General features: G+C 43.2%; 1 protein-coding gene across 2 annotated transcripts in view; it reads right to left on the reverse strand.

Annotated features, from left to right (window-relative positions):
• The window catches only part of AVL9 (AVL9 cell migration associated), a 67,997-nt gene extending 51,086 nt beyond the window's left edge, over positions 1–16,911 (reverse strand). Inside the window, exon 1 of one of the 2 annotated variants that reach the window (XM_069730286.1) lies at positions 16,543–16,911. In XM_069730286.1, coding sequence (XP_069586387.1) covers positions 16,543–16,638 — 96 coding nt within the window. In that variant the 5' untranslated portion in view covers positions 16,639–16,911. The remainder of the gene's footprint in view (positions 1–16,542) is intronic. The other variant, XM_069730287.1, reaches the window with a different exon arrangement.
• Positions 16,912–17,299: the final 388 nt, after the last annotated feature.

Here is a 17,299-nt window from a genome sequence, read left to right on the forward strand (position 1 = left end):
AGCAAGGCAAGGGAGCTCAGGGAGGCCCCCCAACCTCACACCATCCAACTTTATCCAGGATAAGCTGCAGCCTGGACTTCCTCTGCACCCCTCAACATATTCAAAACAGCTGATAATATCATCTGGCAGGCCCTGTGTGTTTATCAGACCACAGACAATGTATAGTTCAAAAGATATATATTTTATTTATACAAAAAGGAATAAAAACATCCATATAATGCAATCTCATAAATGTGGAAAAAATTCCTCCGAACCAATGTCTGGTTTAAAGTGCGGTGCATAAAAGCTAAACAACAACCCTTCTTAAATACTGTATGGTAAATATAATTAACTTTATTCCTGGTTATTGTTACTTCGAGGCAAATCTCTAGGTCAGCCTGAAGCAAAACATTCAGTCAATTAGTGTATCAATGTATTGGCATAATTGCTTGAGCGCCAGCCCATAAGACTTATATGGACTTGATAATACGTCAAGATTTACTGCCATAGTAAAACCTCTATGAGCCACTAATCACTAAAGATGCAGGCCATGCTACCATATATTCAGCTAGCTAAGATGTAAAATAGAAGACCATAATTACCTCTATGCACGCACACGAGACCAGCTTATACCCCTACGCGCGTTTCGATATGTTCTTCCTCTGGGGGGCGCCCAGAGGAAGAACATATCGAAACGCGCGTAGGGGTATAAGCTGGTCTCGTGTGCGTGCATAGAGGTAATTATGGTCTTCTATTTTACATCTTAGCTAGCTGAATATATGGTAGCATGGCCTGCATCTTTAGTCATTAGTGGCTCATAGAGGTTTTACTATGGCAGTAAATCTTGACGTATTATCAAGTCCATATAAGTCTTATGGGCTGGCGCTCAAGCAATTATGCCAATACATTGATACACTAATTGACTGAATGTTTTGCTTCAGGCTGACCTAGAGATTTGCCTCGAAGTAACAATAACCAGGAATAAAGTTAATTATATTTACCATACAGTATTTAAGAAGGGTTGTTGTTTAGCTTTTATGCACCGCACTTTAAACCAGACATTGGTTCGGAGGAATTTTTTCCACATTTATGAGATTGCATTATATGGATGTTTTTATTCCTTTTTGTATAAATAAAATATATATCTTTTGAACTATACATTGTCTGTGGTCTGATAATATCATCTGGCAGGCCCTGTGTGTTTATCATTGTGCTCAATGTGTTCTGTTATTTAATTGGACTAATATGTATAAATATTCAAAACAGCTGTCAGTTTATTAACCATTCGATTAATACGAAGTGGCATGACAGAAAGGAAAAATGTTATTTTTAACACCTAAATATCGCTACCTTCTGAACAGGCCGCTTTAGCTGGGAGTCTAAGACTGTTAAGTGGCCATGAATTGCCATGGCAAATATCAGGACCACACCACACAATCATAATCTCAGGGTGCTGATGGGGGTTAAAGATTGAGCCTCCACACTCTGTTAACCATTTAGATGGTCACTATTGACCGCAGCATCTAAGGAGTTAAAAAGCCATTGTTGGTACCAACACCAATCAATGGTAACACAGCAAGGTGTCAGCTATAGTGTACAGTGGACAGCTGCTACATTGTCACCAGTCGGGAGATGCTATTGTTTGATAGCAGAGGTCAGTCAAAAGACATACTGGAGGTCACTAAGGGGTTAACATATAAAGTAGGTGAAAGAACCTTTTGATAATCCATTATTTGGAAATGAAGGGTCCCATTGTTTTCTTCTCTGGTTTGGTTGCAGCAATGAGATGTAGCATTGGCCAGATCTTACAAACCAGTTATGATACTGACAATGAACTTACGGTACATCTTTAGGGCACATTAACATTGCCATGGTTTGTACATTCAGTATCAGTGCCAGGTTATAAAGAGCAGTTCTAGAATCTACATTTATATGCCTTTCATTGGCTTATGCTGCAGGATAGTAAAACATTCCTCGGGGTGAGCCTAAGTGTGAAGGTTTCATTATACAAAAGATATAGTATGGCTGTATAGGGAACCTATGATTATCTGCAGAATGGAGTGATGCAGAGCAGAAGGAATACGAACACTTGATGACAAAACAAAAGGACAAGGAATCCAATGTCAGGACAGGTGGCAATTATGGAAATGTAACGGACAGGCTTTCCACCTGTTACTTAGGTAACTGAAGACCCCCATGAGTTTGAAAATAGAAATTATACGGAGTGCCCCGGGGTTATATTCTTCATAGGCATTATTTAAAATAAATGAGGAGCTCAATTACATACAGACCCTTAAGTGTTTATTTTCATGACTCACATAATCTAGAACAAATTTGTCTTCTACCACGACAGCTATAAGAGACACCATCTACATCAGCATAGGTATCAGGAGCAGCTTTTACTGAATCCACAGGAAAGCAACCTCCTTAAAGAGGTATTCTTTTGTTATGAAACTGATAGTTAGTTGGACAGCATGAATATATGCAAGTTTTCAATTGACTTGCATTTTCTATCTGATATTATTTTCCTGCAATGAAAGCTTTTGTCTTATAGTACATAGCATACAGCTTCTAAGCAAATAGATAGACCACAAGAACCATGGCCCAGTGAGTGCAGTAGTTACATTCCGGGTTTAGGAGTTTACTCCGGAGATACCAGCAACCTCTTCCAGCCTATTGAGTTTGATACAACAGTAAAGCTGCTTCCCTTGTGGTCAGACTGATCTGGAGATGCTGTTGTCAGTCCTGCAAAAATCACTCCCCACACCCCATGGTTGGCAGTTTCCAGAGCAATACTCTTATTGACTGCTCACTTGAGCCATGCGCCATTTCAAAGGCACGGTTATCTCTGTAAGCAAATACAGTGGTAATAACGTGGATGGACTAATGTGGATGTAATAATGTGGGTGGACTTGACCTGAAAAATCAAAAAGGCACAAGAAAACTCTGCATGTTGCAAGTTCAGCATAAAGGGGCTGTATCCAAGACCTCCTCTTTCTAAACACTCCAATTACATGGATAGTTGCTTCTACAGCAATAACAATATATGATCTCCATTTTTCACAAATGCCAGACATTTGGCATTTTTCACATACATAAACACACACACACAATTTGTAACAGCATAAATATTCTGTTCCCCAGAAATGTTAACGGACTTGTCACACACATCGTTTGCACATAGTACTGTCTACTGACACCTCCCGTGTTCGGTCATTGCTATGATTAGGGAACATACCGGTGTGGTCAGACTGGTTAAAGTCACTGATTAAGGTAGTATACGGGTATGTTCACACGTTCAGGTTTTTTCGTGTTTTTCACGATAAAAACGCATTAGAAACCGCAGACATATGCATCCTACAATTTTTGGGCACATGATGCGTTTTTCCCCCGAAAAAAAACGCATCGCGGGAAAAAAAAAGCAGTAGGTTCATTAATTTTGCGTTTTTCTTCGCGTTTTTCCCACTATTCTATGCATTTGGGAAAAAAAACGCACAAAAAAAGCATCAAAAACGCGTCAATAACGCATACGGATTTCTGGCAGAAATGTCCGGTTTTTGTCAGGAAATTTCTGCTAGAAAATCCTGACGTGTGCACATACCCTACCTATACGTAATCTGCCTATACAAGCTTTTGTATTAACAGATCAGTAAACAATGGATTGAACGCGAATACCCCGAGCAGCTGCTATAATACACTCATGAATTAAATACACAGCCCAGCAGCTTGAATTTAACTGGCTCAGACCTAAGGGCCAGTTCCTTCGTTCCAGACACTGATTAGTGTACTTAGGGTTTTTAGTATATTTTTACAACGCTTTAGTTGCGGTTCTCGGAAAAGTCTACATAAAAATACAATAACATGAATTAAATGATCCAACAGATGCAAAACAAGTGAACAAACAGTCACACTTCTGAGTATAGGTAAAGTCTTTTTTTTCTACCCATTGCTAAAGCAGAAATGGAGAGATGTAAGGTATAATTAAAGCCTTTACGAGTCTTTCGATCAATTCTATGTACCATGTGGATTGGGCCTTTACCACAAAAAGGGAGCGAGATTCACCACATTAGGCTAAAATATTTTAATGGATTTAGGCTTCAAATTTGTCTTTGGAAAGGTCTTAATTTTTCCACTAACATTCTGAAGACCAAGAAATATTTCATCGCCATATGAAAGCTATTAGCATGTCAAATCTAATTTAATACAAAGCGACTTAGCTATTATAAGCCGTGAAGTGATCATCTCACTTCTAAATACAATGTTACTCTAACACAAACTGTATAGTTGAGCATTTGCAGACAAGTGGCTTAGAAAAATTAGATGAAGGATGGCCAACTATATAATGTGTACGGACATGTCCAGAGTCTCCCCCAATGGCAGATGTTGGAATAAGAAAGATCGGACATGTTGGATATTATGTATGGATTCTCCTAAAAGATAACTTACATATAGGAGGTGACTAGAAGATGCTTACTCCTGTCTACCCAATAAAAACACATGAATGGAAGAATGTGTCAGTTGTGCATAGGCATCAAAAGAAATAACCATATGACCACTTTATGTAAAATAAAAACTTGAATACATTTTATAGGTAACCAAAATCTGTAACAAATTCAGTACAGTAGTGTGGATAATCTCTCTATGGAAGGTGCCAAAGTACAAAGATTTCACATTGTGACATACTCACACTAATTCCAGCACATCAACCACACCAGTGTAAACTGTACAGGTCTGAAGCAAGCCGGCGGTATGAAGCCGGATGACTAGCAAAATTACAGCTGGAGCTTCACTGAAAATCCTGGAAAAGCCACAACTAAAGGTTTCCTTTCTATTTAATAAGGGCTAGGCTTTTGAACACTGGGAGGCCAGGGTCTTCTTTATAAAGCCATAGACATTACACATTAGTTCAGCTCTTCCATTATTATAGAAGGAAGGTATGCAGTTACCACTTGTTTCTGACTGGAACAAGAGAAGAAAAAAAAAAAAAATAGAAGGCCGTCAACCTGGCATCAGACGGATAGGCCATTATTTTCTTGGTTTTGCTCCCATGAAGAACTACGAAAATAAAATATACTGGAGTCAATTGACATCCTGTATCTTCTATTGGCACTTGTTGCATGCAATTTATTTGCTCTTTGAAAAGAACTTTAAGGTGGGGAATAAAAGATAAGAAATGCATATGTGGACCCTGTGTGTTTTATCTATCTACACAACAGATTAGTTCAGAGAGATATTCCTAGTGACAGATTTGGTTTACAGGGGTATTCTCATCCGTGACAATTAGAACAGTGCCCCTTCTATGGTACCAAACAGTGCCTCTTAGGGCTCCTTTTCACTTGCGAGACATACGGCCGAGTCTCGCAGGTTAAAACCCTCCTCTGGCACCGGCACTTTAGAGCAGAGCGTGCAGCTCCATGTGTTGCCATGCGGCCACACGCTCCGCTCTGGAGTGCCGGCGCCAGAGGAGGGTTTTAACCTGCGAGACACGGCCGTATGTCTCGCAAGTGAAAAGGAGCCCTTAGGGTGTGTTCCCACGGTCAGATCTGCATAGAGCCGCAGCGTCTTCACTATGCGTTAAAACATGCATGCAGCAGACCCACGTAAACGGACATGCAGCGCATCTTTTCAGAACGCAGCATGTCTGTTTACAATGAGGCGACGCTCCGTAAAATTCCCCAAAGATTATCATTAGATGCGATAAAACCGCATCTAATGATTAGTCACATGCGTAGTAACTGTGTAAACGCAGCTTTCTACGCATGTCTCCTAATTTACATGCAGGCTTACCTGTCCTGCGTCCACTGCAGTTCTCGCGATAACTTATCTTATCGCGAGAACTGCCGTGCACTTGACCAGGGTTATCTCCGGTCACTAGTCTGTTTCTCACGACCAGCTGATCAGCTGACCGCGAGAGCTAGAGTGTAGGTGATCGCCGCAGATCTCCGGTGGTCATTTACAAGCTCTGCTATGTCTGGATGTCAGGCATCTAGATGTAGCAGAGCTGGACTCGTCGTGGGACACTCGTTATTAAGGACTACGTCGAACTTAGAGAGTATACTGTTGGTTTATTATTTTTCTAGGAGACGAGGGCTTCGCTTGGATTACCAGTACAATAAAAATATGATCAAAACTGTGTAGTGTTTTATTTCATTAAAATACTTTATTCTGCATGTGTGTGTTTTATTAAAGGGACTGCCATAGAGGCGGGGTTTTCGGATGTTTGATTCACCCTTTCCTTACCCGTAGTACATGGCTGCACAAGGCAATCTTGCCTTGTGCAGGCGTGTACTATGGAGGACAGAGAATGAACTTCAATCCAATATTGCAGCCAGCGGGTAAGGAAAGGGTGAATCAAACATCCGAAAACCCCGCCCATATGGCTGAAAATTGCTCCCTCCAAATGCAGGTGACAGAGTCCCTTTAACTCTCTCACAAGTATAGGATTAGTAGTGGTAGGTATCTTATTGACGCCTCTCCATTACTAGGCCGGCTTAATGTCACCTTACAAGGGTGGCATTAACCCCTCATTAACCTCAATTCCACCACTATTCGGGAGTGGGAAGAGAGAGGCCAAGAGCTGGAATTGGCGCATCTTACAGATATGCCATCTCTGGGGCGGCTGGAAGCTGGTATTTGTAGCCGGGGGGGGTAAACAATATTCTTCAATGGAGTATGTAAATGAACAAGTTGGACAAGAAATGACATCACAATTCTTTTTTTTGTATATCTTTATTTAGCTTACAAAAACACACTCAAATCCGCATGAAAAACAAAAAAAATGCATTAAAAATGCATGTAAAAACACATAAAAAATGCAGGTGACCTGCCAGGGACCTCAGGTGCAGATTTGGTGCAGATTTTACCTGCGTCAAATCCGGACCGTGGAAACACACCCTTAGGGTATATGCACACGTTGCAGATTTGCCTATGGAATTTTCTGCCCAGATTCTGCATCTCTTGGCAGAAAAACGCAGGAAAAAAATCAGTGCGTTTTTTATGCGGATTTTCATGCGTTTTTGCAAGCTAAATAAAGATCTATTTAACAAAAAAAAAAAATAATAATTGTGATGTTATGTCTTGTCCAACCTCTTCATTTACATACTCCATTGAACAATAATGTTTACACACACAGATAGTCAGAAAAAGAAAAAAAAAAAAAAGGCAGCACTCCAAATATCAAATTGAAAAACAGTGGCTTTACTGATCCATTAGCAGTTCTTTTTGGAAGCGCTGCCAAATTTTCTTTAATTATTTCAGATAGACAAATCGATAGATAGAAATATAGATATATCTATAGATAGATAATACCAAGCCCGATGTTTAATAATACACATAATAAAATGGTACATAAAGAGTTAAATAAGGACACGCACAAAATCTGCATTAGGTTGGGGATCACACTTGCGAGAAAGTCGTACGAGTCTCGCACCTCAATAGCCGACACTGCCGCCGTCACTCGGGACCGGAGCATTCAGCTGCATAGAAATACATGCAGCCACACACTCCGGTCCTGAGTGCTGAGTATTGAGGTGTGAGACTCGTGCGAGTTTCTCGCAAGTGTGACCCCGGCCTTATACGCAATATCTGTTTAATTTAAAAAAAAAAAAAAAAAAAAAAATGGCGTGGGCTCCTGCGCAATTTGCTGCGCCAGAGAGGGAAAGCCAGCGACTGGGGACCGATGTTTATAGCCTGGGAAGGGGTTAATACCCATGAATCTTACAGGCTATGAATCTCAGCCCGCAGCTGTATATTTAGCCTTTACTGGCTATTAAAATAGCACCCCCCCCCCCCCCCCCCAAAAAAAAAAAAATGATGTGGGGTCCCCCTATAATTAATAGCCAGAAAAGGCCATGCAGACAGCTGTAGGCTGATATTAATAGCCTAGCAAGGGGCCATGGATATTGCCCCCCCGGCTACAAACACTAGCTCACAGCCGCCCCAGAAATGGCGCATCTGTAAGATGCGCCAATTCTGGCACTTAGCCTCTCTCTTCCTACTGCCCTGTAGTGGTGGTATATGGCCGGGATCACACATGCGAGAAAAACGTCCGTGTCTGCATGTGAAATCCAAGCTCTGGCGCCGGCACTTCGGAGCAGAGCGTGCGGCTCCATGTGTTGCTATGCAGCCACACGCTCCACTCTACAGTGCTGGCGCCACAGCTTGGATTTCACATGCGAGACACGGACGTGTTTCTCTCATGTGTGATCCCGGCCTATGGGGTATAATAGTTAGGGGTTGATGCCACCTTTGAATTGTAAGGTGACATTAAGTTGGCTTAGTAATGTAGAGGTGTCAATAAGACACCTCTCCATTACTAATCCTATAGTTGGTAAAGGGTTAAATAAACGCAGCCAGAAAAAAGTATTTTAATGAAATAAAACAACACAGTTTTGCCATCTTTATTGTTCTGGCCAATCAATGCGACACCCTCAATCTCCAGCAAAAAAATAAAAAATAAAAAAATAAATAATAATAAACCAACACAAACACTCCCTGGTCTGACGTAGTCCATTTAATAACGAGTCTCCCCTATAGAGCTGTCACATCAGGAGATGTGACTGCTCTATAGGCCTCAAATGACACACTGACAGGAGACAATGGCTCCTGCAGCGTTATCACTGAGGGTTCAATGGGCTCTCACTTTATGGCACTGCTGCGTGAGAATTTTACCACGCAAATGACAGTATGTACTCTGCACTCACAGAGGCGGAGGGATACAGTGCGCGGAAGATTACCTTCTGTCACTGCATCACCGAGGCCACTGGAGAGTGGTCGCATTTGCCGATGTGACAGCTCTCCACAGGAGATAGTCGTGGGTAGGCTTGAGCGAAACGGATCGGACAAATTCAAAAGTCGCTGACTTTTGGCAAAGTCGGGTTTCATGAAACCCGACCCTAGTGTGGGATCGGCCATGCGGTCGATCTTCGCGCCAAAGTCGCGTTTCGTATGACGCGTTTAGCGCCATTTTTACAGCCAATAAAGGAGCGTGGGCAGAGTGATGACATAGAGGAGAGGGAGAGGGAGAGAGATTTTTCCCATTGACTTTGCATTGGGTTTCGTGTTTTGGTCGATCTCTGACTTTTCGCGATAATCGGCCGATTTCACCCGATTCGACTTTTTAGATAGTCGGGTTTCGCAAAACCCGACTCGACCCTAAAAAAGTAAAAGACGCTCAAGGGAGACTCATTATTAAATGGATTACATCAAATCAGGGAGTATACTGTTGGTTTATTATTTTTATTTACTTATTAATTTTTTTTTTTTTTTTTTTTTTTACAGGTGATCGAGGGCTTCAGGGACTAGGTGATTGGTGAGTATGTACTGTATGTCTATATGTTTTTTTTTTTTTTTTTAAACTTGAACACAGTAGCCGGATGATGGGACTACTACTGTCCCATCATCCGGTTAGCTGTCACTGTAGCCGGCATAGCCGGATGGGACTAGTAGTCCCATCGGACGATGCCTGCCTACACACAGACCCGCACACATACAGCCCCGCAAACACACACAAACCCGCACACAGACCCGCACATCTTCTCCACACATCGTCTCCACCCACACACACACACACACACACACACACAGTCTCCACCCGATCTGCAGCGTTTCTCGCAGGCAACTCCACAGATCTTTTTTTAAACCTGTGGTTTTGCTGCGGATTTGCCTGACGCAATGGAAGTCAATGGATGCAGAAACGCTACAGATCTGCAAGAAGAATTGGCATGCTGCGGAAAATAAAACGCTGCAAATGAGCACTATTTTTTCTGCAGCATGTGCATAACTATTCTGAATTTGCCATTGACTAACATTGCTTGTACACTACACTACGGATTTGATGCAATTCCGCGTGTCCAAAAACAATGCACATCCACATCAAAATACGCAACGTCTGCACATAGCCTTAAGGACACACGCCCATCAAAGTTTTTATCCTCATAATATATTGCAGTCATCATATTATATAGCACTGTGTACTTAAAAATGCTCATTTTGCCGTTACCCATCTATTTTCTTTCCCCTGCATTTATAAATCTCCTCATCTTCAACTCCTGAACCAGCTGCTCCCTCCTCCTCCTGCAAGAGATTTTTGCAGTGACTCATGACTCATACAGGGAAAATTGACCTAGTTTCTACACACAGTTTATTAGGATTCAGCTAGTCAGTTTTTATTCACATGATGTCATATACCTAAATTAAGAGAGGAATTAGCTGTGTAGAAAGGCAAAATGAGCAATTGTAAGTAGACAGTGCCATTTAATATGATGACTGCAATATAGTAAGAGGATAAAAACTTTGATGGGACTAGGAGTGCTTCTTTAACCCTGAGTCAGGAGCAAGAGGCTTGACAGACACAGCTCATACGTTTTTCTTTACCCCTCTACTCCAAGGAAGCAGCGGATTCCGCCCTTCATATTATCTTTAAGTGCTGCTTGAACCCCCCACTCAGTTTTACCGCCTTTCTTACGGAGAGCAGGTGTGACCTCTCAGGCTCATTACGATTGAAGGTTCGCATTTTGTTTTGTTTTTCCCCATCACCATTGTTTATGAATGAATAATGCAAGGTTTGAGGATATTTCACAGAAATAAGTACAGTTTCTTTAAAAATGGCCTCTCCAGCACATTGTGCACGAACATGTAATAATAATCTCTGATATATGATCTGATCTGTTATTTGGCGGTGGTTCAGAAATTTGGGTACTTGTTTTATTACTTTTTATGGTTATGAAATGAGCTTTGTTGCATTTAATTTCGTATACTCGCTTTTAATACAGGGAAAATAGAACAGTTGTGAAAGGATTCTATGGCCCTTATACATCAGTCTTGATCAAGTGTATGAAGGAGAAAGATGAGAGAAAAAAGACCTACGCCTGGTAATGGACTTGGCGCATTTTTCAGGTGGTGTGACCAGCATATGGAATGTACTCCAGTCCTAATTTACGCTACTACTGGCATATATTATGATGAATTTGTCACCCAAACGGAGTCTACAGACATTTGGCAGAGCTGGTGTAAAAACACAAAAAGTGGCAGATTTTTTTGCACAATTACTAGTTGAAATCTCACAATATTTTAGTGTAAACCATTATATAACAGATTGATGAATCAGTGCCTATGTTTTCTGAGCATACCTGTGTCCAGATAGATAAGGGCAGCAGAGAATCCTTTAGGGATAGGCACATCTATCTTCCCTAGCCATTTCTGACATATATATATTTTTGTCCGGTATCATACATCGGAGACCAGTTATCCTGCAGGGTTTCTCTACTATTGGTCTATGGTATTTTGGTATTTTTGTTCTTGGTTTTAATTATTACATTAAAACATATTTTTTAGGTCTTCGTTAGTTCTTTTTTGGTTTATTTTCTTTAACGCTCCCTCTCCCATCATTCCCCTCTGACACTGCGGGTGCGCGATGACATCACTTCATCGCGCACCCACTGTGTGCAGGGCCCAGGCAGTGCAGCATTTGCACAGGTGATGTTGGTCGCCATATTGGCGGCGGCTGCTGGGACAGGGAACAGGCGGCTCCGGAGCTGAATGATTTACAGCTAGTAGCCAGCCTGAGTACATGTGGGGGTTGCCTGGTTGCTAGGGAATCCCCACATGTAATCAAGCTGGCTAGTAGCTGTAAATCATTTAGCTGCCATGATGAAAACTAAATCTCCGAGCAGTCATAAATACTTGGAGGTCACCCGAGAGTGCTAGGGAAAACCCGAGCATCGAGTACACTCGCTCATCACTAATTATATTGTATGGCGGGGCTACATTATACTAATGTGGGGTGGCTGCATTATACTGTAATCGAGGACTATGGGGGAATGCATTATACTACCATATATACTCGAGTATAAGCCGAGATTTTCAGTCCAAAAAAATGGACTGAAAGTGTCCCTCTCAGCTTATACTCGAGTCATGGAAGGCGGGGAGGGCGGGTGTGTGTGTGTGTGTGTGTGGGGGGGGGGGGGGTCAGCGGTTGAGGGGGAGCGACGCCTGTCAAATACTCACCTGCTCCTGACGCGATCCCCGCATGTCCCACGGTCTTCGGGCGCTGCAGCTTCTTCCCCTGTTCAGCGGTCACTGATACCGCTCATTAAAGTAATGAATGTGGACTCCACTCCCATAGGGGTGGAGCCGCATATTCAGTACTGTAATGAGCGGTACCATGTGACCGCTCACTACAGGAAGCTGCTGCGCCCGAAGACCGTGGGATATGCAGGGATCGCATCAGGAGCGCCGGGAGCATTTCATATTCACCTTTCCGCGTTCCACCGACGCCCCGTCTTCCGCAATGACTGTTCAGGTCAGAGGGCGCGATGACGTATTAGTGTGCGCGCTACCCTCTGCCTGAACAGTCAGTGCGGAGAGACGGGACGCTGAAGAGCAGCGGGCAGCGACGAGTGGCCAGTATGTCATTTTTTTTTTAGTGCAGCAGCATTACATGTGGCACAATGCTATATGGAGCGTCTATGGGGCCATAAAGAACTGCATGGAGCATTATATGGAGCATCTATGGGGCCATAACTGCATGGAGCATTATATGGGGCCATAAAAGAACTGAATGGAGCATTATATGGGGCATCTATGGGGCCATAACTGCATGGAGCATTATATGGGGCCATAAAGAACTGAATGGAGCATTATATGGAGCATTACATGGGGCCATAAAGAACTGCATGGAGCATTATATGGGGCATATTTGTATATGGAGCATCTAATGGGGCCATAATGAACTGTATGAAGTATTATATGGGGCTCCTGATTCAATATGGATATTCATAAACACAACCTACTGATGTCTCAATTAATTTTACTTTTATTGGTATCTATTTTTACTTTTGACATTTACCAAAGCTGCTGCATTTTCCACCCTAGGCTTATACTCGAGTCAATAAGTTTTCCAAGTTTTTTGTTGCAAAATTAGGGGGGGTCGGCTTATACTCGGGTCAGCTTATACTTGAGCACATATGGTATATGAAGTACTATGAGGTGCATTATACTATGTGAAGTGAATTGTACGACATGGTAGACGATGGCAGTGCATTATACTATATGGAGCACTATGAGGAGTGTATTATACTTCTTATATGGATCCACATGACTTCTATGTAAGCCCCTTATGAGTATAATGGTTTATTTTCTTTTAAACATTACATAATGGCAGTACGGGGGACAAATATATACGAAGATGGGGCATCGAATAGTTACGTCACTGAGGTCACACTATACAACTTTGCAATGAAGCTATAGTGTGCGAAATGAATAGGGAGAATGTGAATTTGGGTGAAAAATATTTGGGCATGGGGGGCATTTGAAAGTTCGCACCGGGGCCTATAACTTTGTAGTTACACCACTGTTTGTAATGCTACAGCCTGTATGGTGTGTAAGGAGATACATACCGTATTTTTCGGATTATGAGACGCACCCCAAATTTTCATGAGAAAAAAAGGAAAAAAAACTTTTTTTTTTTTTATAAAATGGCGGTGCTTCTTATGATCCATGCGTCTTATTGCTTAGGCAGCATGAATAGTAAAAAGGGGGTCACACGGGGTTAATAGCAGCGTTAACCGAGTGCGTTACACCACGGTCAACGCTGCCATTAACCCTGTGTGAGCGCTGACCGGAGGGGAGTATGCAGACGCCGGGCACTGACTGCGGGGAGGAAGGAGCGGCCATTTTCTTCCGGACTGTGCCCGTCGCAGATTGGTCGCGGCAGCTATGACAGGCAGCTGCCGAGACCAATCAGCGAATGAATAACCGTGACAGAAAGAAGGACAGACAGACAAAGACGGAAGTGACCCTTAGACAATTATATAGTAGATTATATATCTATGAACTTCTGACAACATGTCTCTGAATTTCCCAGCAATAATTTTATTTTCTGACAAAGAAAATGGTCAAAATTTAAAAAAAATCCCAGTGCTTTTAGGCCTCAAATAATGCAAAGAAAACAAGTTCATAATCATTTAGAAACAACAATACTAATGTTTTAACTCAGGAAGAGTTCAGAAATCAATATTTTGTGGAATAATCTTGATTTTTAATCACAGCTTTCATGAGTCTTGGCATGCTTTCCATCAGTCTTTCACGCGCCACAGCCCGCGTGATGTGTGCAGGGCACGCGCCACAGCCCGCGTGATGTGTGCAGGGCACGCGCCACAGCCCGCGTGATGTGTGCAGGACACGCGCCACAGCCCGCGTGATGTGTGCAGGACACGCGCCACAGCCCGCGTGATGTGTGCAGGACACGCGCCACAGCCCGCGTGATGTGTGCAGGACACGCGCCACAGACCGCGTGATGTGTGCAGGACACGCGCCACAGACTGTATGATGTGTGCAGGATATACGCTACAGCCTGTATGATGTGTACAGGATATACGCTACAGCCTGTATGATGTGTACAGGATATACGCTACAGCCTGTATGATGTGTACAGGATATACACTACAGCCTGTATGTGTACAGGATATACACTACAGCCTGTATGATGTGTACAGGATATACACTACAGCCTGCATGATGTGTACAGGATATGTTACAGCCTGTATGATGTGTGCAGGATATACACTACAGCCTGTATGATGTGTACAGGATATACACTACAGCCTGCATGATGTGTGCAGGATATACACTACAGCCTGTATGATGTGTGCAGGATATACACTACAGCCTGTATGATGTGTGCAGGATATACACTACAGCCTGTATGATGTGTGCAGGATATATTACAGCCTGTATGATGTGTACAGGATATATTACAGCCTGTATGATGTGTACAGGATATATTACAGCCTGTATGATGTGTACAGGATATGTTACAGCCTGTATGATGTGTACAGGATATGTTACAGCCGGAATGATGTGTACAGGATATACACTACAGCCTGTATGATGTGTGCAGGATATACACTACAGCCTGTATGATGTGTACAGGATATGTTACAGCCTGTATGATGTGTGCAGGATATGTTACAGCCTGTATGATGTGTACAGGATATATTACAGCCTGTATGATGTGTACAGGATATGTTACAGCCTGTATGATGTGTACAGGATATGTTACAGCCGGAATGATGTGTACAGGATATACACTACAGCCTGTATGATGTGTGCAGGATATACACTACAGCCTGTATGATGTGTACAGGATATGTTACAGCCTGTATGATGTGTGCAGGATATGTTACAGCCTGTATGATGTGTACAGGATATATTACAGCCTGTATGATGTGTACAGGATATATTACAGCCTGTATGATGTGTGCAGGATATGTTACAGCCTGTATGATGTGTACAGGATATGTTACAGCCTGTATGATGTGTACAGGATATATTACAGCCTGTATGATGTGTACAGGATATGTTACAGCCTGTATGATGTGTACAGGATATGTTACAGCCTGTATGATGTGTGCAGGATATGTTACAGCCTGTATGATGTGTACAGGATATGTTACAGCCTGTATGATGTGTACAGGATATATTACAGCCTGTATGATGTGTGCAGGATATGTTACAGCCTGTATGATGTGTACAGGATATGTTACAGCCTGTATGATGTGTACAGGATATATTACAGCCTGTATGATGTGTACAGGATATGTTACAGCCTGTATGATGTGTACAGGATATGTTACAGCCGGAATGATGTGTACAGGATATACACTACAGCCTGTATGATGTGTGCAGGATATACACTACAGCCTGTATGATGTGTACAGGATATGTTACAGCCTGTATGATGTGTGCAGGATATGTTACAGCCTGTATGATGTGTACAGGATATATTACAGCCTGTATGATGTGTACAGGATATATTACAGCCTGTATGATGTGTGCAGGATATGTTACAGCCTGTATGATGTGTACAGGATATGTTACAGCCTGTATGATGTGTACAGGATATGTTACAGCCTGTATGATGTGTACAGGATATATTACAGCCTGTATGATGTGTACAGGATATATTACAGCCTGTATGATGTGTGCAGGATATGTTACAGCCTGTATGATGTGTACAGGATATATTACAGCCTGTATGATGTGTACAGGATATATTACAGCCTGTATGATGTGTGCAGGATATGTTACAGCCTGTATGATGTGTACAGGATATATTACAGCCTGTATGATGTGTACAGGATATGTTACAGCCTGTATGATGTGTACAGGATATATTACAGCCTGTATGATGTGTACAGGATATATTACAGCCTGTATGATGTGTACAGGATATATTACAGCCTGTATGATGTGTGCAGGATGTTGTTATGAAGGATTGTCACATGGATAAACATTGCACCTTATGTCGCAATCTTCCTACACTGTATAATTCTCCGCCCTCAGTACCCGGAGGTTGGGGGGCTGTGCTCTGTCCCTACAGAATGGCAGGTGAGACCCCCAGGTACCAGCGGACTGCGCCTATCACCAGGACTCGGGAAGTGACTGACAGACCTTTCCCCAATCATCGTGCACACAGAAGCATGCAGGAGGCTGACGCCACCTGTACACACACGGCGGTAGGAGGGCATGTAACACACAGCCTGCACATGGGAAGTTTCTCACCTGGCAGCCCTTCTTGTGGTGGAAGCCCACCACCACAATATGCAGCACAGGCCCCGCTCGGGTCGCGGGGGTCTCTTCCCCAACCTGGGCATCCATGCGTGACGTCACAGAGACACGGTCCGTTTTGCCGTGGCCACCAGGGGGCAGACCTGAACGGATTCGTGCTGGCACCTTCCTGCAGCGCTCTTGTACTTCCGAGGGCCGTACACCAGCAGCACTAATACTACTGGACTAACCCAGGCACCGAGCATGTAGTGCTCAGTGTGCGGTCCACGCCTCTCCCCGCCATGCAGACCTGCCCTGTCAGTCTCCAGCCTCCCTCCTTCCTACTATTTGCCTGCAGTCACATGTCAGCGACAGGAACACAGTGACGTCATCGCGCCAGCTTCCGCCCTCAGACATTGAGCGATCACGTGACCAGGATTCAGCCGCGGGATTGGCGGGCAGGGATGGACGATGAATCAATGCGCGCACCCGCGCAGTATGTGGTGGAAGTGGCCACCAGTGGCTGCCGGCTGCTTGGTCCGTGACATATGGCGGTGGCTAGAGACGTCCTCGGTAACGTCTGGTGCTTTCCTCTGCGGGAATAGCTGCTGCTCTGAGGGAAGTCTGAGGAAAACAACTCCGCGTGCTCTAAATCTTGACTATAGGCAGTGCGTGTGGATGGGGGATTTCATGCCCTTATTAGAGACTTGGAGAAAATCTTTATCTATGAGGGGTCGGAGTGGTGAGGCTTCTTTCACACTAGCGTCGGAAT

This window comes from Ranitomeya imitator, chromosome 6, assembly GCF_032444005.1.
Source record: "Ranitomeya imitator isolate aRanImi1 chromosome 6, aRanImi1.pri, whole genome shotgun sequence".
Lineage (NCBI taxonomy): Eukaryota > Metazoa > Chordata > Amphibia > Anura > Dendrobatidae > Ranitomeya > Ranitomeya imitator.